The 23,280-nt window shown below is 55.9% G+C and overlaps 2 protein-coding genes across 4 annotated transcripts in view; one reads left to right on the forward strand and one right to left on the reverse strand.

Annotated features, from left to right (window-relative positions):
• The window catches only part of SYN3 (synapsin III), a 367,243-nt gene that overhangs the window by 217,323 nt on the left and 126,640 nt on the right, over positions 1–23,280 (reverse strand). The window contains exon 7 of one of the 3 annotated variants that reach the window (XM_084880171.1): positions 16,951–17,735. The exons of the other annotated variants lie outside the window; for them this stretch is intronic. Coding sequence (XP_084736297.1) covers positions 17,703–17,735 — 33 coding nt within the window. The 3' untranslated portion in view covers positions 16,951–17,702. Of the gene's footprint in view, positions 1–16,950; positions 17,736–23,280 lie in introns of those variants that run through there. 3 annotated transcript variants of the gene reach the window in all.
• TIMP3 (TIMP metallopeptidase inhibitor 3) overlaps positions 1–23,280 on the forward strand; it is a 50,659-nt gene that overhangs the window by 23,062 nt on the left and 4,317 nt on the right. The window contains exons 2-4 of the mRNA XM_084880178.1: positions 18,436–18,518; positions 21,776–21,887; positions 22,528–22,649. Coding sequence (XP_084736304.1) covers positions 18,436–18,518; positions 21,776–21,887; positions 22,528–22,649 — 317 coding nt within the window. The remainder of the gene's footprint in view (positions 1–18,435; positions 18,519–21,775; positions 21,888–22,527; positions 22,650–23,280) is intronic.

Consider the following 23,280-nt stretch of genomic DNA (forward strand, 5'->3'; position numbering starts at 1 on the left):
GGAACACGGACAGACCTTTTTCTTGTCACTAGTCTCTAAATGATACGCCCCAAACAGCTACTTAGCATTTCTATTCCATCAGGTATTACCAATAACCTAGGGATGATTTACAGGGTACTTGAGGATGTCTGGAGTTGACATGCGCATGATGTGCCATTTTATACAAGGGAGCCAAGCATTCATGGATGTTGATATCGGTGCATGGGTACATGCCATCCTGCTCATTATTCTGTCCCGCAAACTTCCTGGCATTTCAAATACTCTTCCATTTTAGTTGGGATGTAATTTCTGGTGCGTTTTCAGATTCCCCAAATATTTTCTAAGCACCAGGGTGTCTGTCCACTGTTCAGCCCAAAGCTTGTCGCCCTGAAGGGCCATGAGTAAGGGAGTGAGTGAAGGCAGGTGCTCAGCCAGGCCTCCTCACGTCGACTGCCCGACGGTCCCCCCCACCTCAACCCCCCAATAGCCTCCAGGTGCTATTGCTGCTAACCCATGATGCTTCCGAGCCCTGCTGCTCTGAGCCCTGGGGCTAGTTCTCTCGGACTCTGGGGCTCGGGAGCATGATCCTTACGAAAGGCCGCAATGAAGGAGAAACTCCCCAAGTGCACAGACCTCCAGCCCCCCTGCTCGTTCCTTCCCAGTCCTGAGAGTGAGGCCAGGAGAGGAGAGCTTTGGCCAGGAATCCAGAGAGTCTGCACGGGGTGTCAGCTTGCCCGCATTGCTGGGTGTCCACTTACCCACGCCCGGCACCAGCTGCAGGGGCAGAGCCGGGCACGGCTGGGAGCAGAGCTCCTGGTTTAACCGGTGAACTCATCTGGGCCTGGACAGCTGCATGGCTCGGGCAGGGCTCAACCTGCCTGCCGCCCAGGCCCGTTTCCTTGAAACCCATGCGGGACACGGTTCCAAAGAGCTGGCGCCAGACCTGCAAGCTCCTCCTGGTAAAAACGGCTCTGAGACCTGCGGGGGGCCCATGCCTCCTCCGGTGCCTCTGGACGTTTCTAGGCGTCAGCATGATTCTCCTGGGAACGTCGCAGGGACCCGGGAGGTGGGCAGGGAAGGGGCATGGCTGTGACTGCTACCAATTCCTGCGCTTTCACTCAGGCCCCCTCTCCTATCCATTCTCCAAAACGCAGCCAGAGGGACCTCTGATTTAGAGTGCCATTCCGACCTCGGCAGCGCCCTGCTCACGGCCTTCAGTGGCCTCCCAGTGCCTTAATGGTTCTAGAAGGCTCCGTGGGACCTGGCCTTGCCTTGCTGGGGCCACACTGTGATTCCAGCTCTTCCTCGAATGCTCTGGGCTCCAAGTCTGTCCCCCTCTCACAACCTTCGAACCTGCTGTCAACCTTTCCCTGGAACGTACCACCCCCAGGTTGCCATTGACTGAAACACACCACCCCCAGGTTGCCATTGGCCGGAACACAAGACTCCCAGGTTGCCATTGGCTGGAACACATTGCCCCCAGGTTGCCATTGGCTGGAACATACTGCCCCCAGGTTGCCATTGGCTGGAACACACCCCAGCTTGCCATTGGCTGAAACACCGCCCTACCCCCACCCCAGCTTGCCATTGGCTTACTCTTTTTTATCACGAAGGTTTCCACTAGAATGTCACCTTCCCCGCCTGACCCATCTTAAGGACCTTCCCCACCCCCCGCCATTCTCTATTCCCTGGCATCCCCGGGGATCTGTTTATTGCTCTGTCCGTCTCCTCCATCACTATTTAGTACCATGAGGGTAGAGACCTCACTTGTTTGGCGCTTAGAACATACTTGAAACTCTACCATTTGCTAATTCGTGAACAGACGCCTTTTGCTAGGTGAGGAAGTGGGGGTGCAGACAGGCAGTGAGCCCCGCCCCAAGTCACCCAGAGCGTGAGTGGCGGACCAGCTCCTGGGCTCCAGCCTGGAGAGGGTGCAGCTCAGGAAAGGAAGTTCTCACAGGGCCACCGGAGAGCAGACAGCCTCTCGGGACAACATTCTTTGGTGCTGATGTGAGGCAGTGGACCCCTGGGAGACAGGAGCCCCGGGAGGATCTGCCATCTGCCGGCTGTGGTGCCAGAGAAGCTGGCAGGTCACTGACCCGACCACTGGCAGGTGGTGTGCACCGGGAGGAAGGACCAGTGTTTAAAGAAGTTTTCCTCCCCATCGGGATGGGCACTAGGGACTCGGAGACTTTCAGGGGCCTTGATTCAATCTCTTGGCTTCCCAGTTGGGGAAATAGTCCAAGATGGAAGGTGACTTGCCCAAGGCTGCTGCAAGGGTCAGCGGTCCCGGGGGCTGGAGCTGAGGTTTCCCAGCTCAGCTGAGCATCCTTGTCCACCATCTGCCCCTGGGAGACGGGTCTGTCACTCACTCCCCGCACGCATTATCCCATGTGTCTGGCTCATCGGCGCTCCGGACTGAGCCTTCCCAGATTCAGCGCTGAGGCCGGCAGAGGGGAGTCTGGGGCTGAAGAGTCCATTGGCCACAGAAAGAAATTCACACCCTTCCTATCTTATTAGGGGTCCCTACAACAAAAACAAGAATCCTGTGACCACTCGGTCCTTACCGCCCCATTGCCCCAGAGATGCCTTGGGGATGGGAGGGGACCACCAGCTTGAACTTGGCACAAGGGACCCCCGAAACTGGCACTGTTTCTGCCTGCCAGAGTGTGGCAGAAGGGGGGGCAGGATAAAAGGAACTGCTAGGTCAGCTGGGCACTTCTTGGCAGCCCCCTCCAGTTCTCCCCTCCCCCCCATTCCTGACTTCAGTCCCAGGCCAGATAGGGAGGCATGAGTGAGCTGAGCATTAACATGGGTGCCCACTTTGATCTAAACCTTCTTTCCTTGATCACGCCCGGGCTTTGCAGAATCGCCCCAGCTTATTGCCCTGCTGGCTCTGAAAGAACACCTGTGATTATTACCGAGGGCAGGAAACATGTATGCCCTTGGCCCATGGCTCCCAACTGGCACTTTACTAATGCAGAGGCTGGCAGGTGTGGGAGGGCGCCCTCAGCGTTGCATTCGCTCCCATGTGTGGGGCTGCTGCTCGGCCCGGGATGGGTGCTGGATGCTCCATCTAGCCAGCGTCCACACCATAGCCGGGCGCCGGCCTCCATTTTTTGGTGAAAACTGGCCCTGGTTTCCATCGGTCCCTCATTGGCCTGCATCTGGCCTCCCCTCTACCACAATATCCCCCCCCCCCCCCTGAATGCTGGCTTCTGGCCATTCCCTCCTCCGGCCCGAACAAAGCCCAGCTCTGGCCACTGACCTTGGCCCGGCAGGCCTGCCAATGCCATGGCTCTCTGCCTCGTGGTGCACTTCGGCGCTGGCTTCCCACACCCATGGCGGCTTCTCTGCAAGGAAGGGTTGGGGGCTCACCCACACACTCCAATGGACCGCTTTGGGCTCAGCCACTCTCCCCTGGTCCCTGAGCAGAAAAGGGACCAGAAGTGACCCCGGGGGGCTTGGCGATGCATTCACAAGGCCTGCGGAGCTCCCCTTTCCCCCTCCCCGTCCCGGCACTGCTCTGGGTTCACTCCACTTGGAAGGAGACCAGTCCCTGTCCCTCGCTCCAACCTGACCTGAAAGCGCAATGGCCTGGGCCGGAGGAAGTGGGGCAGCCGCCGCCTCACAGGGAAGGCTGGCAGCTGGGCTGTGAGCTTGCAGGGCCCCGTGTGGGCCCCAGCTAGGACGCCGCACTTTCCTTTCTGTCTCCCCGGAGCTGCTCTGTTCTTCCCCCCGCTGCCCTCAGGCCCTTAGCCACCCTGGGAAAAGGGGCCTTTTGTGAAATCATCGTCACATCACCACCACTACTTCTTACACTCGGCGTCTCCCTTCATCCTCACAGTTCCCTTTGGCACACGGAGGGCCACGTCTCCACTCTGGAGGATCAGAGGGGTTACATGATTTGCCCAAGAGCCTACAACTTTAGGACTTCTAGCTGGGATTCAACTCCAGGTTCTTCGGGGCCCAAGTTCCCACAATTAAAAAAAAATAAATTAAAAAAATATATATATATGTTTTTATTGATCTCAGAGAGGAAGAGAGAGGGAGAGAGAGATGAAACATCAATGATGAGAGAGAATCCTTGATTGGCTGCCTCCTGCATGCCCCCCACTGGGGATTGAGCCCGCAACCCTGGGCATGTGCCTTTCGCTGGAATTGAACCCGGGACCCTTTAGTCCGCAGGCCGACGCTCCATCCACTGAGCCACACCGGCAAGGGCAGTTCCCACAGTTCTTGACAACTTCATCGTCCGTCCCTCTTTCACAGGAAACCTGGTATTGCTAACTCCCTGGGAAGGTCTTTGACTTTTCTGCCTTTGACCTTATTGGGTCCCGTGGCACCGATCATGCAGGGGCACTGGGAACAGATAGGCAGGCTACAGGAATTCCCGGTGGGAAACACCAGGGAGCTGTGCAAGGCCCCACACAGCTGTGTTCGCCCTTCGGAGGCCTGGAATCCCGCAGCCGTTTCCTGTGCCCCGGCCTGGGAGCCCGTCACGTGGCCCCGGAGCGTGTCCGCCTTTCACTGCTTCTCCCCGTGGGTTTTGCAAGGTGTTTCCTGTAGATCTTGCTGACGGCCTTTGCTGGCGCGTAGCAAAATCCGCCCAGAACATCACGATCCGCTGGCCTCCGCTTTTGTTTTTGTTTAGCCTTGAAAAACAACAACCATTTTGTTTTCCTTCCCCAACCAGAGGCCTGGGGGCAGGAGGGGAGGAGGTGGGAGATGGAGATAAAAATATTGACAGAGTGAAAAATGTTGACTATTCCTTCTGTTTCAAAAATAGAACTCTCCTGGGCTGGGATGCAGCGTGCCTGAGGTTGGACTGAGGTGGCTGCTTGGACTTCATACCTCCCGATGTGCCATTTGGGGGTGGGGGGAGGGCGGTGTCTGAGGTTGTGTGGAAGAGAAAAGAGCTCCTACTTGTTTGAAGAACAGCTTTCCCTGTGGGGAGCTCAAGGGGCATTTGAAAGAAGCCATCCGGGGAGGAGGGGGTAGATGGTACCCTGTCTCACTCTCGCGAGAACTAGGGAGATGGGTTGTTGAAGTTCTTTAGAACATTGGAGCAGGCTGGAGAGCCTCCTTGTCTAGTAGGTCAGGGCTTTAGCTAAGAATCTCTGTGCCTAGCAGGTCACTGCCTTAGCTACTGTTAAACCAAATGGACAGGGCAAGGGTGGTTGAACTTGGTCTTCAAGGATGTGGTGTAGTCCCATTTGGTACCCGTGAGGTCAGGAGAGACTGATCCCCTCGGAGATGATGTCCTGGAAGCATGTCCATAGCCTTGGATTAACATACAACTGGGAGAGTGAAGCAGGAACCCTCTTCCCCACCTTCCACAGGCATTAGTGTCAGGATCCACCCCACCTGATGTTAACGTCTGGTGCATCTATAATATACTTTAACCATTGAAATGATCCCACATTTGTTTAAATTTTTGGAAATAAACTCTTTGCTGGTCTAACAGACTAGAAAATAGGATGTTATTGGGGAAGAAAAAGACAGTGGCTCAAAAGAAAATAGATTGGTGGGAGCCACTCAAATTGTGGAGTCCATAGACCAGGTGGGTGACTTAGGAGCCAGTTTTGAACCTCTGTCCCCCGTCCTACCCGCGCCCCCCCCCCCTCCCCCTCGCTTGGCGACTTCAAGTCATCCAGACAGATAACAGGCCAAGAAAGACCTTTAAGACAAGGCCAGATGAGGCACCTGAAGCATCCTAATGCCTTACTCAAGTTTGATCAACTCTTTAGAGCCATGATTCTAGACCCAACAAACAAGGAGGACATGACCACCTGGGCCAGTACCAAAAAAGAGGAAGTAGAACCCACGGGACATGCAGGAAGTGGAAATATAAAATGAAGGTAAAGTAACCTTAGACCCTAAGGGCAGAAGGGACGCAAGAACACATCCAGCCCAATCTCTTCATTTTTCACAGTTAAAAACCAGGGTTCCAAGAGGGAATCGATTTGTCAAATTCACATAGCAAATGAATGGAAGAACTGGAAAGAGAGTCCAGCTCCCAATTCGTGGCCTTGGCTTCTTCCTACAGCTCTGTACTTCGTATGAAATAAGACTTCCCTACCATCATCCCAAATTCCTTTACTTCCTCACCCAAATAAGTGCAGGTATTTAGTTGGAGTAGGTATTGGTTAGATCATGTCAGCGTTGGGAGACAGAATCTGTTTTGAAAAGAGTAGGGGTTTCTGTTGGAGGGTGGTGAATGCCAACAGTGGGGAAGGCAAAGTCTCTCTTCATTTTGTTCACTGAGCAGCAACCCCTGGGAAATCTGCATTCAATCCCCATAAATACCACTGAAACCCTAAGAGCGGCCAGTGAGACAGAGAGACGATGAGGGGCCTCGGGCCTACGTGACAGCTGGAGGGCCATCTAAGTCTGTGAAAATATTTATTTTGGAGATGATGTAGGGAACATGACCCTGCTCTTTACCGGTCTTGCTTTGGGTAAGCCTAAGATGTCAGATCCCTGGGGGAAGGCCACAGGAGGCAGGATAAAGAAGAATTTTGGTTCAGTCAAAAAGTGGTACAACGTGGAGCTGGCTGACCTAGGCCAGAGATGCCTGCCTACTTGCCAGATGGGCCTTGGCATGGGACGGGGAAGAAATGCCATGCAAGTCACTTGAGTGGCCGTGAAAGTCCCAGGCAACTCTGGTCTGTGGCCTGTAACATGCAGTCAGGATGTGCTTCTGGAAGGGAAATATGACCCAGGCTCCCTGGACTGGCATGCTGGGTCCACCGCCTCCTGGTTAGATGACCTGGAGGAAGTCCCTTGTAAAGACTCTAGAAGTCTCAGTTTCTACAAGACAGGGCTAATGGCAGCACCTCCTTTATAGGGTCCTATGGAGACTCCAATGGGACAATCCACATAAAGCAGTTAGCCCAGGGCGTGCATAGTAAGGGCTTGATAGATGATGGCACACAGTATCATTGATGGTATTATAATTAGCATTTTAACCAAAGACAGCAGTATTCTTATCAATAGGGCAAGTTGACCTCTGCCCCAGGGACCATTCTCCTGGGGGCCTGTGCTCCCCATCCCTAAACCATGGGGCCTTAGGCCGATTGCTGGACTTCTTCTGTTTTGGGGAGCTCATGAGCCCCTCCTCACAGTTCTGTCTGTGGCTTCTGTGAGTCCTCTGGTAATTCAGCCTTGGAGATTTCCAAGTTCCCTGCATTTCTGATGCATTTCACTTGTTGGCCGACTCCTTCAGACTTGGGAAACTGTCCCATAGCAGATAGAAGAGGCTTTGCTGCCGGGCACAAGTGGGTTCAATTCCCAGCTGTGTGACCGCTGGCGAGTTTCTTATCTACCCCATGGGAGTCATGCCACCGTCTCGCAAGTTAATTTTAAGGGTGAGTTGTAAGGTGTGTCTCTTTTGTTCACCGTGTCCTTCCGCCACTCCATACAGAGGCTGGTGTGTGGTAGCCAATGAAGAAATATACTGAATGAACAAGAGGCGCAGACACTGGGGGTTGCATTCAGGAGGTGTTCAATGAGTATGGGGTCTTTTTCTTCTTTAATGCTGACACCATCTTCCCGGTATCACACTGCCAGCCAGGCAGCTTGTTCAAAATTACCAGGGGCTGGCTTCCTAATCCTGTCATTACCCACTTTGACCAAAGAGGGCAGCAGTTAGCACTCTTTACTTATTTATTTTAGAACAGAAGTTAGCCTCCTTAAAAGGCACTTGGGTCTTATCTCCAGGCATTCCTCCACACCCGTGGTGTTAGCTATGCCTGGTAACTGTCTTGGGGCTGAAGATCAATAATCTGGACTTGTTTTTCCTCATACCTGCTTCTGGCTGAGTGCCCGTTCCCCCGGATGCCTTGGCTGTAAGCTGGGGGTGGGGGTGGGAGGGTGGGAGGTGGAGTTCTGAGTGAGCTGGGACAGGGGAGCCCTGGCTCTCAGTGAGACCCTCCGAGCTGTGTCCAGTTGGTGTCTACAATCTCCCTGGCTGGTAAAAAATGTTAAGGAAAGGAGGGGAGGTCTTGATTATTTTAAAAGGTACCCAAAGATGGTTTTTAAGCAGGCCTACCTCTGTTTTAAAATAGATAAATAAGTAAAGAATGCTAACTGCTACCCTCGTTAGCCAAAGTGGGCAATAACAGGATTAGGAAGCCAGTCCCTGGTACTTTTGAACAACCTGCACTGGCACCTGTGCTGGATAACCCCAGAGACTGGCAGAGAGAGGGCATGGTGAGGTCCCCCGCCCACCCCAGAGCATGCTGGGAACAGAGCCACTGTGTGTCTGCAAAGACTCACCCGCAGGCCCGTGTGCCAATGAGGGAGGACCCTGCTCCTGGGCCCACCCCGTGTCCCTTGGCTCTCCTAGCACACACATCCCAGTGAGCAGAAAATAAAGTGCTGCAGACGGCTCCTGAGATGCTGCCAGCTGCTCTGGTCTCACAAAACGACCTGACCTAAAAGCTCCAGTACTGAGAACTGCTCGCCGGCGCGGCATTTTTCTGGGCACTGCTTCAAAGGGGCCGAGGCTGAGGACCAGGCAGCTATTCTGGGGCCTCGTGTGTGGGATAAAGTTTCCCATGGGTCCCTGAGAGGGCTGGAGCCCTCGGGGTGGGCCTGGGTGTCTGCGGGGCCGTGAGCAAGCAGGTTGAGTCTCTGAACCCTGGGTGGGTTCGACTTTCTAGAGGTCGGTGTGCACCCTGGGGCTGGGATGCACTGGAGATGTGGCAGCCAAACACTCCAGGCAAAACCACTCCCACAGGTCAAGGGGTTTGAGCGGAGGGAGGTGAGTGTGTGTGTGTGTGTGTGTGGGGGGGGGGGGTTGGAGGATGGGTAGGACAGGGATTTGTTAGACCTCACTTTGAAGATCAGAAATGGGATGTGTGCTGCAATGGGGCCTTTAAGGGGGGGTGGGGGGGAAGTCTAATGCAAAGTGGGGCAAGCAAGGCCTGGACTTGTTTCTAGAGGGTTCTCGGTGCTTTGGGCACGTGCTATCCTAAAGGCTGAGGGGAGGGACAGAGTAACGCCTTCACCACTGTCCTCAGTGACTGGAGACCCACCTGATAAATAACACTGTCACATGCTGGAGTAAGTCCCCACCTACAGCCTTAGCCGGTTTGGCTCAGTGGATAGAGCTTCGGTCTGTGGATTGAAGAGTTCCAGGTTCGATTCCGGTCAGGGGCACATCCTGGATTGTGGGCTTGATCTTCAGTAGGGGCCGTGCAGGAGGCAGTTGAACAATTATCCTCTCTCATCATTGATGTTTCTATCTCCCTCTGGGCAGAGGGGAAGGAGGGGGAGGCGGTGGTTGTACCCTGACCTCCATAATGAGGCTGAGCCTTGGGTTTCTGGCCTGCGGGCGGAGTTTGGTGTTGCCCCTTCACAGAGACATGTTAACGGGGACCTCCCATAACAGGACCCTGTGACTGGCTTCCCTTTGGATGTGAATCTTTAGTATTTGGGGGTTAGGGGTTCCCTTTCAGCTCCTCAGATCACACTGCTGCCTGCCCCCTCTTCTTTTCTGGGTGACCCTTAGGAACTAACACTCCAAGAGCCGTCCCATGAAACCATCTCTGTCTTCTTTTATCGTGTTACCTTTGAGTCCTTCCTGGAGCTCCATTCATTTATTCATTCAACAAACGTTTTGAGAACCCTGCCGGGTTCTAGGCACTGTGCCAGGTGCTGGGATCCCAGATGCTGTCCCTTCCCTCTAGTAACTCAGGCCAGTGAGTGCCAAGGAACTAATCCCAGAGGTAGAGCATGCGCACAAAGAGAGGAAGCTGAGCAGAAGACAGGAGGAACTAGTACAGCTGGGCCAGGCAGGCTTCCCGGAGGAGGTGGCATTTCAGCTGCGGAGTCTTACAGGCAGACAGACGCCTGGGGATCGAGTCATTCTCACAGAGATGAGGGGGATCACAGGAAGGTCAGTGCAGTGGAGTGGGGGATCCCGTGGGGTGCAAACATCACCGAACTCATCGGAATAATCCCGTAGATGCTGTGAAACCGAGGGATGCTGGGGCAGGGGGGATGGGAGTGGGGCTGTGGCTCCATTTGTTCCGGGAGAAGGAGCGGGGCTATGGGAGGATCACCCTTTCCACCCCTGAGCTCTGGGGCAGCTGCCTTTACTGGCCTCTGAGAGACCCAGTCCCCGAAACACCATCTCCCATCTCAGACGGTCCTCCTCCCAGGTACGTCAGCCCTGAATCCAAGAACCAGCCAGTTCCGGGACTCTGCCCCATTGGAGGCCACATGACCCGTATCTCCTTCCCCTGTTGGCCATGGCCACAGGAATAAGTCGAGGGTGGATGGCTTTGGAAGTGGTTCGACTGCAAATGAAGTCTATCAAGCCCAAGTCTGGGCATATGCCGGGGGGTGACGCTTCACTTCTGTCCTTTAATAGCTGGAAATCGAGGTCGCCTCCTACAACAGGCCCGCAGGAGGGAGATGTGGATGCTACTTGTGTTCCTTCTGGCTCATCTCTATGTTCCCGGCAGCGTGACCTTTCTGGGTCCGTGTTCCCTCCACTGCCCCCTCTGGACCCCTTCATTTCATAGACAACAGACGTCAGCGGCCCCCGGGCTGCTCCAGCACAGCCCCACAGTGCTGAGGAGGGGCGGGGGGAGCAGGGAGCCCCCACAAGCCCCTCCTTGCTCTTTGTCAGGAGGCCCGGCACCGGGCACCCCAGGACAGCTTGCCTGGGGGACCCCAGCACACAAGGCAGGCCCGGAGAACAAGGGTCTCTGTGCAGAGGGAAATTTCAATATCCTCCCGGTTTTAATGTTTTAATAGCTTTCCCTGTGATGGAAACTTGGGTTGAAATGATTTGCAGCTCCCCAGATTTTTCTGAGCGTGTGTGTGTGTGTGTGTGTGTGTGTGTGTGTGTGTGTGTGTGTTTGGGTTTATTTTTAGCCTTGGGGGTTCATTTCTTGCCAAAAATCCCCTGCTTAAATAAAACCAAGATTAATATTTCTACTTAGCGGAAAGAGCTCGTCAGGACAGGCTTTGAACCGGAGCCTCCCCATCTGGACTGGGGGCGCCTCTGAACTGGGGGCCTTGGCTCTGACATCCAGAAGGGCCTTTGAAACCGGCAAAGAGCCAAGGGCTGTCAGGGGACGGGGTAGGGTCAGGAAGAGCCTATTTGGGAGACTTCTTGAAGGAGCCGTCTTGTCCTCACCCGGCTGCCCTGCCCCACATCCCTCCCTTCTCCCCGGCCATCTGCCCGGAGAGGCGGGCGTCTGTCCTGGCTCTGCCGGGAGCCGGGCCATTCTGCCTGGCCCCCAGCTGCTTTCCCCGGCCCCTTCCCCAGGCCGGACCCAGGCTTCTCCTTCCTCTGGATACAGAGGAAGCAAGCGGAGTCTCTTTCCAGGTCCCCTGTCACCTCCAGGGAGCTCAGGACACCCCTCCTCTCCCACAGACGCCCCCCTCCTTGTGCCGCCCCGGGCCTCTGTGATTGTCCTGATGCCCTGTTGCTGTCCCTGGGTGCCATCCCCCTGTCTCCTGGCCTGTCCCTCCAGACTCTGGCTCCCAGGCTCCTCCAGGCTCATGCAGCCCCCTCTCCCCATGAGCCCAGCACAATGCTCAATACATGAATGCTGACCAGACGTTTATATGACACTAGGAGCTGAGAACGACCACCAAACCCCCTTCTTCTTCTTTTCTTAAATCCTCACCCGAGGATATTTCCCCATTGATTTTTAGAGCGAATGGAAGAGAGAAACACCGATGTGGGAGAAACATATGGATTGGTTGCCTCCTGCACAAGCCCCAACCAAGTACATGCCCTTGACTGGAATCAAACCCAGGACTCTTTGTCTGGAGGCTGATGCCTTATCCACTGAACCAAACCGGCCAGAGCCCACCAACCCCTTCTGATTGAGTAAGGCTCAGAAGGACTTGGTCATCTGCCAGAGGTTACCCAGGAGAGCATGTATCATCTTCTCCTTCTCCTTCTTCTTCTTAAATCACCCTCCGTGTGTGGCACTTTAAGCTTCATATTCATCACATACACATTAGCAGCCTGCTCTGAGCCAGCCTGGCTATAATAGTTAGTACCACAGAGAACCTGCCCATTCTAGTGGGGGAGCCAATCAAGGAACAAACACATGGATAGATACTATGTCAGAGAGTGTGAGTGCCATGGACTGTCACAGCAAGGCCAGTCTGAGGGCTTGGGGGGACCAGGGGAGGCCCCCTGACCAGGTGATATTTGAAATAGTTGAGGGAGGGAGCCGAGTGGCTACTCCAGAAAGTGGGTCCCAGCAAGGGGACTGGGAGGGCAAAGGCCCTGGGGTGTGCTGGGGTGATGGAGGAGTGGTGAGGAGGCTGGGTGCTAGGTCTCCCAAAAGGGAGTGGGGGATGGCCCTCTGGTGGAGCTCAGTTTGGGATGAATTTAACTAAACTTCCCAGGGTAAATGCAGATGAGGTGTAGACTTTTGGATACATGGATTAAGGTCCTGGGAGCCCTGGGTTGGGCGTTGTAGAAACGTGGGATGCTGCTCTCCAATTGTACGGATGGTGTGAAAGCGACAGACTGGATGTAAGAGGAGGAGGAGGAGGGGCCCCACCGCTGACCAGGATGAGCACCACAAAGGTCACGGCTGACCTTGATGATGCTGTGTCAGTGGAGGGGGGCAAAAAGCTTAGGTCAGCCCAGGAACCCTTTGGGGTTGGCTCACACCACTCCCACCTGATGAACTGGAACGGGAAGTGACCTGCACAAGGGCGCAGTGACAGGGCGGGGACTTCACCCGGGTCAGCATGCTCTGTGCCTGTTCACTCAAGTGTATCACAGCCACGTCTCCGAGGCTTTTCGCGAGCTGATTTTTTTTTTTTTTTAAATCCTCACCCAAAGATACTAACATGCTTTAGACAGAGTAGCATCCATGTGTGAGAGAAACATCAACCGGCTGCCTCCTGTACTGATCTTTTAGGTTCTGAGTCTTTGTGGAGGGGCTTGGGGTTGTGGTGAGCAACAGGCTGGGCACCAAGAGACCCAGCTGGGCAGGCCTCTCGGGCCCCTCGTAGGTCCAAGGCTCTTTGCTTAAGCACAGATGTCACCGAAGAGGCAGCAGGTCACTGGGAAGGGCCCTGGGAAAGGTCGTGGGAGGTGCAGACCAGACCTCAGGGGAAGAGGAACGGTGTCTAGCCCCTCTGTCTTCCTCTAATCAGTACATGTAAGAATCTGCAGGAAATCACCATCAGTGATATGACAGCCCGTCACCTGCTCTCGCTTCAGGGTTACAAAGTGCCTTCTCACAGATACACTATCTCCTCCAACCCATCCGTCTAACCTCAGACTCAGCGCTGGGAGAAGCCTTAGGAGCGTCGGGTTTTGTGGTTTCTAAGCTGCTGTTTTTGTTTCCATGGATGGGGAACATCGTGAGCTAAACAGATGATATCTATAATAATAAGAGGGTAATATGCTAATTAGACTGGATATCCTTCCAGATGACCTTCTGAACCAAGCTAGGGCTTCGAGGGAAGCCTGGGTTCTGGGTGCCAGAGGGAAGCTGGTATGAATTTCGTGCATCGGGCCTCTAGTTCTGCTATATTGCCAATGCTGGTTACTTGTCGATCCTCATTACTAATAGAGGGTGTATGTGTGTGAGAAAGACAGAGAGACAGAGAGAGAGAGTGAGACTGGGAGAAGGTGGTCAAGAGGATGTGGGGATCATTGGGGGCATATCAGGGGCCTTTCCTCCTAGAAACCAGTCCTCCATTCTAATCCTTAGCAGAGCTGACAGTGGGGGTGGGGAGGTGCCGGAAAATGATGCCCTCTTTTGCCATCAGTACGAGTCCCATGAAAATCAGGTTTTTAAGGAGTCCACTTTCCTGAGGGACCCGCCAATGTTTTTCCCCCTTGGGATGCAACACCGCCCTCAGGGTACCTGATCCTCTTTTCCACTGTTGGAAAACGGGGACAGTCATAGCCACCTCATAGGGTTCCCGTGAGGACAAGTGAGATGACATGCTCGTACTGCCTGGTGCAGAGGGGCTTGAGAAGCGGTAGCTGTCGCTCCCCCCCTCTCCTCTAGGCTTACGGTTGCGCTGCAATGAAATGCATGGAGCAGAGGCTCACCAGCAGGAGGGCAGCTGAGGAGCGGGGAGCCCAGCCTGCCCTCCGAGGACAGTGAGATGTTGATGGTGCTGGGTGCAGAGGGCCAGGGACCTGCTCCGTGGCTGAGCCAGGTGGGCTGTGGGCCTCCCTGCACAGCTGTGGGGTCTCCTGCTTATCACCTTTGCCGCGAGCATCTGGCCTCAGAAAGGACCCTTCCTCTGCCACCCTGCCAGGAGGATGACAGGGAAGTAAACAGGAAGTGATCATTCGAGGAGCTGGGTTGTAGGCACCCTCCCTTCCTCCTCCAGGTCCTCTGACCAGGACATTTAAGAATCTCCAGGGAAACACCCTCAGCAACATGACAGAGTGCCATCTGCGTTAGCTTCTGGGTTACAAGGGATCTTTTCACACAAGCACACACAGCCCGGCCAGGTTCTTTGCATCACTTTCACGTTCAAAAGCTCTTGACTGTGTTTGCTTTTGAGCTCCCATCCCCCAGGAGCCCAGATTGCCTCCCCGGAGCAGGAGAGGCTCCAAGGCTGAGGTTCAGGCGGCACCTCACCCCCTCCTCCGACTAGTGCTGGGCACCTGGGCCGTCAGCCCCCTAGCAGGAGCTTTTAAACCCTGTCTTCCCACCAGACTGTGCTCTGTGGAGGCAGGAAATGGGGCTTCGATGTCTTATTGTCACCCTCCCAGCACCCAACCCAGATCCCTGCATACCAACCCGGCTCACACCCATGTTGGTGCGGCTGCCGGAGGACACTGGGTGGACAGCCTGGGCCACTCTCCAGCACGAGGGAGAATAAAGAAAACCCCAGTGTCAGCCCGCCAGTCCATAAAGCTGGCTTCCAGCCGCCACATCAAGGTGGCGGGAACGCCTGATGTGCCGCCAGCTCCTAGTCTGGAAACGTCTGTTGTCAGAGCACTGTGACCCGCCCGCACCTCCCCTGCCCACCGTGGCCCCCAGGCCAGCGAAGGCTGTGGGAGCAGCATGCTTGCTGCCAGAGAGGACAGGACAAAATAGCACACAGTTAGACTGCAGAGGGGAAACCGGAGCAAATAGAGACATATTACATTCACAGACCAAACAGGCGGATGGGATCTGGAGTTGGCCAGAGGCTTGACGTTGGAAGGACTCTGGGAGCCTATTTAGGAGGCGGAAGGCTGTTTAACGTCAGTGCAGCCTTGTCGTTGTAAGGAAAACACTGGACTATGACCCTGGGATCTCGGTTGGCCCTGGCAGTCTGCACTTGGGTGACACGTGGTGATGAGAGGGGACAGCTGTCAGTGGTGGAAAAGTGGGTGCTCCAGGCACTTGTGTTTGGATCAGTCATAAGTGTCCCCCCTCATCTCTCCCTGACCCTGTGCAAGGCCACAGTATTCTGATGGGCTTGCCTTTCTTCCCATCCTGGAATGAATCCCCAGGCTGCAGCTCACAGGGCATGCTGGAAGCCCGAAGGTGCCCAGGATGTTGTCACGGGAGTGGTGGCAATGTTAACAGCAGGGGTGGAAGACACCAGTGGCTTCAGCTGGGCCACCACTGTTCTCAGTGATTGTTCAAAACCCTCATAGCCACTTGATGAGGTCCTGCTACCATCATTCCCGTTTTAGAGGTTAGGAGCTGAAGGCACAGAGAGGTTTTGCAGTTCCCCTGAGGTCACACAGTGCCAGTGCTGGGATCTGAACCCGGGCAGTCAGGCTCCGGGGCCCGGGCCCCTCAATGCCATCTCTGCCTTATTTCTGCTTATTCAGTAATAAGCACATCACGTCTGAAGGGCACTGGGCCAAGATAATCAGACAGATTTGGGAGGAAAGAACTCTGGGGACACTGGGTCTGCCTGAGGCCACCCGGTAAGGTTGCAACTCCAACTCAGATGTGGCTTCGAGCTCTTTTCACTGAACTGGTCCCCGGTGAAAAGGTTCCAGGCTCAGGCCATTTCGGGGTGAGGAAGGAGGTGCCCACCCTTACGGGACAGGTCTGCGGATGACACGCTGTGTCCAGAGGAAGCCAGGCCATTCTGAAGCCAGGAAAAGTAGCTGTTGCTATTTAAAGGGCTTCTGCTCTATCCCCCGCCCCAGGCAGAGACTGGCTCCCTGGTTTACCTTCTGTGTGGATGAGGCAGGAGAAGAGGGAGCCAAGTGAATGTGGGAAGAGCCCACAGGAAAGTCCTGGCGGCTGTGCTTTCTGCTCCGGTCATTCAGCTGTTACAGCTGGCCTGTGGGGGTCCGTGTGGAGGACACCGTCCCGGCCTCTGGGACAATGGCTCCCTGCCGAGGATGCTGCTGTGAAGCGGGACACAGAGGTGCAGGCAGGATCGTGAGGGAGCCCAGCCTGGGGTCCTGCCAGCCTCTCATGGCTCCAGCAGACTTGGAAACAGCCTCTCGCTGCCGCCTCCCCAGTCGAGCTGCCTACGCTCAGTGGCTCACTTTGCCAATGCGCTCCGTGTGCTGCCATCCCTGGCAAGGAGGGCTGGAGGGGCCGTTGATTCATTCGAGTCCGGGCTTCACGTGTGACTGGGAACGCAGGATCCGAGTCCATTTGGGAAGGGATGGGGCAGAATCCACTTGGGACGAGGGAACTGGTTCCCGGGAAATACAGAGAAATGCATGTTCACCGTGTGGGCAACCTTTGTTCTCCTAATTTAGGACCTAATGGGTGATGGCATACATTTTTTTTTAAAAATATATTTTATTGATTTTTTACAGAGAGGAAGGGAGAGAGATAGTTAGAAACATCGATGAGAGAGAGTCATCAATCAGCTGCCTCCTGCACACCCCCCATTGGGGATGTGCCCACAACCAAGGTACATGCCCTTGACCAGAATCGAACCTGGGACCCCTCAGTCCCCAAGCCGACGCCCTATCCATTGAGCCAAACCGGTCTCGGCAGATGGCATACATTTTTATGAGATTGGAGGTGGTGAGTTGAGAAAGATGGTGGGATGTCTCAAATGGGGAAGGACAATGGAGCTACCAGGATGGGTGTGTGTATGTGTGTGTGTGTTCAATTTGTGATTCAAAGTGTAGCTGCTATACATGCAGAAATCCATCCCATTTTGGTCAAGGTCTTAGCATCTAGACCCCCTTGATGCAGACTGTGTCCTGTGGCAGCCCCCTGCCTCCCAGTTTAAGACTGCTTCTTTTTCACAAAAAGTAAAAAAAGAGAACGCCCAGCTTCTTATGTGATCTCAAAGTCAACCCCTCTCTTCTGTTCCCCATATTGTCACCCTGGTTCGGTCTGATTATTTTCGCGTTCGTAGTCACGCGATACTGACTGAGCGCTGCCTTCTTTCTCCCAGACACGGGAGTGAGAAATTTCATAGGATCTTTTGTTTAATCCTCATTCTGATTCCCTGACATGGGTGGAGTTACACCCTCTTTACAGTCAGAAAGAGGAAGTGGCTTCACTTCTCTGTCTGCTTCCTCATCTATCTAATGCGGATGCTAACACCCCCCTTGTCAGGTGGTTGTGAGAAGTAAAGAAGTGAGATGTACTATTGCACATAGTAGGTGTGCAATCAATGGGAGCTGTTTTTCGGGAAACAATCCTTTCGCGGTCAGTCCATTCACTCTGTTTTGGGCAAAGCTGATAACCATGGTGTAAGTAACATGCATGTAACGTACAGCACAGCCAGGACATGGTGCCACACACTTCACATGCCCTGCCTTGCCTGATCCCTCCTCTTCAGGAGACTGGTGCCCCTGGTGTCCTGGTTTCCTTAGAGGAGGAAACTGAGGCCCGAAACAACATCACTGGCCCCCAGTCCTAATAGCCGTGCGGAGCACAGGTGGGAGGGGAGCAGGTCAGCGCGCTCCTGAGCCCACACTCCCCGGCACTGCCCCCACCACACCCTCATGAGGGACAGCCCACTGCATTCTTGGCCGTCTGAGTGCCAGGACCCAGGATCCCATCCGGATGCTGACTGGGGCAGGAGGGAAGGTTGGGGTGCATGGCAGCCCTGCGGACCTGCAGGACACCGTGAATTTACACATACGAAGGGGGAACCCCAAAAGAGGCTCAGGAAGAGGTCCTGGTAGAAAGAGAGTAACTCTGGGAGGCCATGCGATGTAGGATAGGCAATGGGGGGAAGGCAAGAAGCTGTGACATGTGAAGTAGATTTCGGATTGTGGAGAAACAGAGCCCAGAAACTCCTCGGGGGTAGAATTCCCCGGGCGGCAACTGTGAACACTGGAGTGATTAACCTGAGTGAGAACTGCCTTCCCTGCCCCCTGCCCCTCGCCCAGTGCCCCTCATCTGAATTCTTGCTCTAATGCACATGGCTGCCTATGCTAGTTGGCTCAATGGTAAGAAAGCAATGCCAGGCCCCGTGGGGCTGGATGGGCCCCCGAGATGTGGTGTGTGATGTGGTTCAGGCCTCCCTAACCTCCTCCCTGTCTCGTCTTGCCTGTCTCTGCAGTGATCCGGGCCAGAGTGGTGGGGAAGAAGCTGGTGAAGGAGGGGCCCTACGGCACGCTGATCTACACCATTAAGCAGATGAAGGTGAGTGGTGGCAGCCCGGCTGCAGGAGGCTTTCTGGGTGGGTTCTGCCGGAAGAGGCCTGGCCTGTGGGGGCAGGGTGGTCTGTGTGCCCGCTCAGTGTCTGAGCCCCAGCGCCAGCCCTTCCGCCTGGCTGGAGAGGGTGCTGCTGAGGCAGCAGGAAGCGATGGGCGGAAAGGCGGGCGGGAATGGTGGCTGCTTCATCCCAGAGCCCGCGCAGGTGGGGTCCCTCTGAGGCTGGGCTTCGGGTCCAGACAGCCGACTGCCTTGTTACCTGGTAACCATGAGACCTTGGCCAGCTCACTGGGACCCGTTGCTGGGCCTCGGTCTCCCCATCTGTACAATGAGGGGGTTGGACCAGACTGCCTTATGGCTCTCTCAAGCCCTGACTTTGCATTTCAACAAGGCCCACAGGTCTGTGCAACCACGGATGCTGCAACTTAGGTTTACTCCTCAAAGCTTTACATTGAGCTGGTGCTGGTCACAGAGACCTCATCGGGAGGCAGGAATGGTGCCCTCTGACCTATTTCCCCAGTTTTCCTTGTCTTCTTGCATCCCAGCTAGTTAGCATCATTTGCGGGGCTCCTTCATACAGCTGAGTGTGGTCCCACTGTGCGCATGCTAAGGAGCCGCCTTGGGGAAAAGTGCATCCGATTCCAAGTCCAGGGAACCCGCTTCCTGGTCTCAACTCCATTCCTGAGAAGCCCGCTGATCTCGGGACCCTCCCTGGCCTGGGCCTGGGCTTTGCCTTGTGCTAATGGCGCGGGGTGGGCTCCGTGCCCTGAGGAGCCCTGTGGCTGAGGCATTTCCAGATGCTGGGACACGGGTCACGCTCCTTCCAAACAGGAGCTGCTTCAGCTGCTGGATACTGTGGCAGCTGGCCCACCCCCCACCTCTGCAAGCACCTCCCTGTGGGCAGCGCTGTAGGCCAGGGGCCGTGGAGGCTCACGGGAAAAAACAGAGCTCCTGCATGTAGGAACTGCAGGCTGGCGGGGAGAAAGGACACAGGGCGACGAATCAGAAGTTCAAGATGGAGGCACTCAGGTCCCGGAAAACTGCGAGCCCCTTTCTTCCTTGCTCACATTCACATCCCCAGCAGTCAGGGCAGGTGCACAGCTCCGCCCCCCCCCCCCGCCCCCCACCCCAGAGGCACCCATCCGTCCCCAAGGCAGACCTGCGGGCCCCACTCTGAAGCGGGTAGAACCTGCTGCTTTGGCTTGGAAACATCCACAGCCTCTTGGTTATGTAATGTCCAGAGTCAGGCCTGGCCGGCTGCCCTTGGCTGCCTGAGCGCGGTCATGGGACCCGCTATGTCTTCCGACGGCCAGAGAGAGAGAGGGGGGAGGGGAGGGAGAGAGAGAGAGAGAAACAGGGGGTGGAGGGGGACCGAGAAGAGCAAGAACAACCCAGAAACCCACTGCGCAGCTCCTGGCGTGGGCAGTGACCCAAGGCAGGTCAGACGGGACGGAGGTTTGGGAGCACGTCCCCTGCCCACCCTGCTGCTCCTGCACACGGAGACTCTCTGTGCCGGGAGAGAGTGGGAGGCTGTGGCTCCTAGCTTCACCCAGCTTTCCTCCTTCCTTCAGGGCCTGGATGCACGGCCAGGGCCCTTGCTGTGGGCAGATATCCTATTTCTCCTCTGTGGTGTCAGACCAGCCACTGGGAGGAGGGGGAATGGGGTGTTTGGAGGCCAAATAACATTTGCTTGCCCATCCGCTTCAGAGCCACCCACCCCCACTCCCAGGACCCAGGACGCCGGTCCTCTGCGGTCCATTCGCCAGCCTCCGCCCAGGCTCCTAACCAGGTGCTGGGCATTAGGGCACCAAGTGGCTCCTTTACTTCTGAGGGGACGCCAGGAGGAAATGATTTACGCAGGGGCAGGCGTTGATGAAAAAGAGCTCCTGCTGAAACCGGTTTGGCTCAGTGGATAGAGCACGGGCCTGTGGACTGAAAGGTCCCAGGTTCAATTCCGGTCAGGGACATGTACCTTGGCTGCAGGCACATCCCTAGTGGGGGGTGTGCAAGAGGCAGCTGATCGATGATTCTCTCATCCATGTTTCTAACTCTATCCCTCTTCCTCTCTGTAAAAAATCAATAAAAATATATTTAAAAAAAAAAAAAAAGCTCCACCCCCCACGTTGAGGTGTCAGGATTCCTTCCCAGTCCGTGTGTTCTTTATAGGACACCACCCTCCCACCCCCAACTCTCCTGCCAGATAGGATGCGTCAGCAACAGGATGCATCATGCCCGCCCACTCTGGGGGCCCCCCCACCCCATTTGTACCCAGTTCCCCAGGGAACAGAGAGGTTCCCTGGCGTTTGTGGGTTTGCCCTGCAGCAGCATAACTCTTGACTTGCAACGTCCTGCAAAGAGTACAACAAACACATCTTTGTGGGAGGGAAGGGGCTGAGGCCCGGAGGCCGGCCTGCATGGGCTTTGGCCCCGGTGCCTGAGTGCTTTATTCTAGCGGATTAGCATCTGCCCAGAGATTGGGGGAGCAAGGGCTCCCTTAGAGCAGGCTTGCGGGAACTTGGAGAACCCAAGAACTCAGGTCACCCTGTGGGGCCTCTCTCTTCATTCTCAGAGGCCCCTTCACGGCCCCCCCAAACAAAAACCCTTCTCCCCCAGCGGAAAGACAGGCAGACCCTCTCCCATATGCTCCCTCCAGAGCCTCCGGAGGGCCTCTCGGACACATCTGGAGTGTGCAGAGATGCACGGTGCATGGTGGAGGAGGGGGGAGGGCTGTTAGAATGTTGAGGGAGCTCATTGCAAACCCAAACTTGGGAGATTAGCGGGAGCTGAGCCACGGGGCTGCGGTGCAAAGGCGGAAGTTTCCAGAAGTGGCCGCTGTGATCTATGGGGACCGCCTCTCTTTTCAGGACCTTCATGGGAAAGCAGTCTGCCGTTTGTGCTGTAGAGGCCAGCTGCAGGGGCAGCACGTGGGGACATCATGTCCCAGCCGGTCCCATGGGGAGGCCCGCTGGTCGTGAGCTGCGCCGGGTCCTGACTCTGTCAGGATAGACAGATTTGCTGGGCCACTGGAATACGTGGCCCCCGGGGGCCTCCTTCCTTTGGCGGTTTGTCTGAGGGGATGGATCTCCCTTTGAAGCTCCGGCTAGAAGCCTCTGACAACCCCACCCCAGCACACAGTGTGGGTGGGTTGGTGGCCGGCCTCCCTCAGGGGAATCAGATCCCCGTAGACCACGTGACAGCGTGCTCCGGAGCCCGGGCCCTCCTCTCACCCTTCCTCCCGCCCACAGATGTACCGAGGGTTCACCAAGATGCCCCACGTGCAGTACATCCACACAGAGGCCTCCGAGAGCCTCTGTGGCGTGAAGCTGGAGGTCAACAAGTACCAGTACCTGCTGACAGGTAACGGCCAGCTCAGCACCTGGGCCGGGGTGTGGCCGAGGCTCACGGTCCTTCACTTCGGAAGGACGAAGGAGGACCTCTGCCTGCGCCCAGTGAATTGTGGGGAGCGTGTAGGGTTGAGGGCACCTCCCATACCCCGTGGTGGGACCCAAGGCTCCTGCACCCAGGCTGGCTTGTCAGCTCCACCACGGACCCCGGGGAGGAAATCCCCGGGTTTTGGTGTCTCCGAGCTACTGTAAGCGAAAAGGGATCGCCAGTCCCCGAGGTCTCCACCTCACAGTCAGCCCTCGAGCACTGTCTTTGAAACTCACCCTCAGCCCCTGTAGGCAGTCAGTATAGGAAAGGAAGTAACAAAACCAGAGCCTGAAACGGCTGGTGTGGGAAGTGACGGAGCTGGTCCCTAGAACCAGCTCCGTGGTCTGAGGGGCCTCCCTGAGTTGGTTTTCCCCATCGGGACAACAGGGACCCATCCATCCTCAAAGGTGTAGGCGAGGGTGAACTAACACAACCTCAGGCAGGAAGTGTCCTGAGCCCGGTACCTGGCCCACGGTGGGGACTCGGGAGGTGTGGCTTCTTCCCCTTCCGGCTGGGCTCCCCCAAAACAACTCTGCCTCTGCTGCCCCCCCCTCCCCCTGTCCAGGCCGGATCTTCGACGGGAAGGTGTACATAGGCCTGTGCAACTTCGTGGAGCGGTGGGACCAGCTCACCATCTCCCAGCGCAAGGGGCTGAACTACCGGTATCACCTGGGCTGTAACTGCAAGGTAAGCCCCGGGACAGGCAGGCGGGGAGAGGGGAGGGGGTGCTGGCTCACAGCCCCAGAAATACCAGCTCCCGCTGTACTGGGTGCTGGGCCCCTGCGTGGGGAAGGGGGTGAGGAGGGGCGGGGGCAGAGGGGCAGGTCTGAGCGGGGATGGAAGGAATGCTGTCCCAAAGACAAGAGCAGAGTGACTTCTTGCTGCAAGCCGCTGCCTCCGTCCATCTGTGCTGCCCCCTTGGCAGTTGCTGGGGCACAAGGGCTCAGCTTCCCTGGCCCCTCCCTCGGCTCACGTTGGTGGCAGGTACAGGGTCCTTACAGTGGCAGGTCCTGCCAAGTAACACTCTGGAGCCTGGCCCAACTCCTGGACCGGGACACAGTGACAAGGCTCGCAGCCTCCCTGCTGTGGGAGGGAGTCGGGCTGTTCTCTCACTCGATTCTCAAAACAACACTGCAGTTTTTATTACTATCCTCCCCATTATGCACATAAGGAAACAGAGGCTCCGAGACCCTAAGTAACTCACCCTAAGTCACACAGCTCACTGCATCTGATGACCAGCCCGGGGCAGCTGGACCCCAGAGTTTATGCTTCACTCTGCTTCCTCAACCCCCTACAAGAATGGGGGTCACCCATCCTG

Source organism: Pipistrellus hanaki, assembly GCF_964339955.1.
Source record: "Pipistrellus hanaki genome assembly, chromosome: 3".
Taxonomy (NCBI): domain Eukaryota; kingdom Metazoa; phylum Chordata; class Mammalia; order Chiroptera; family Vespertilionidae; genus Pipistrellus; species Pipistrellus hanaki.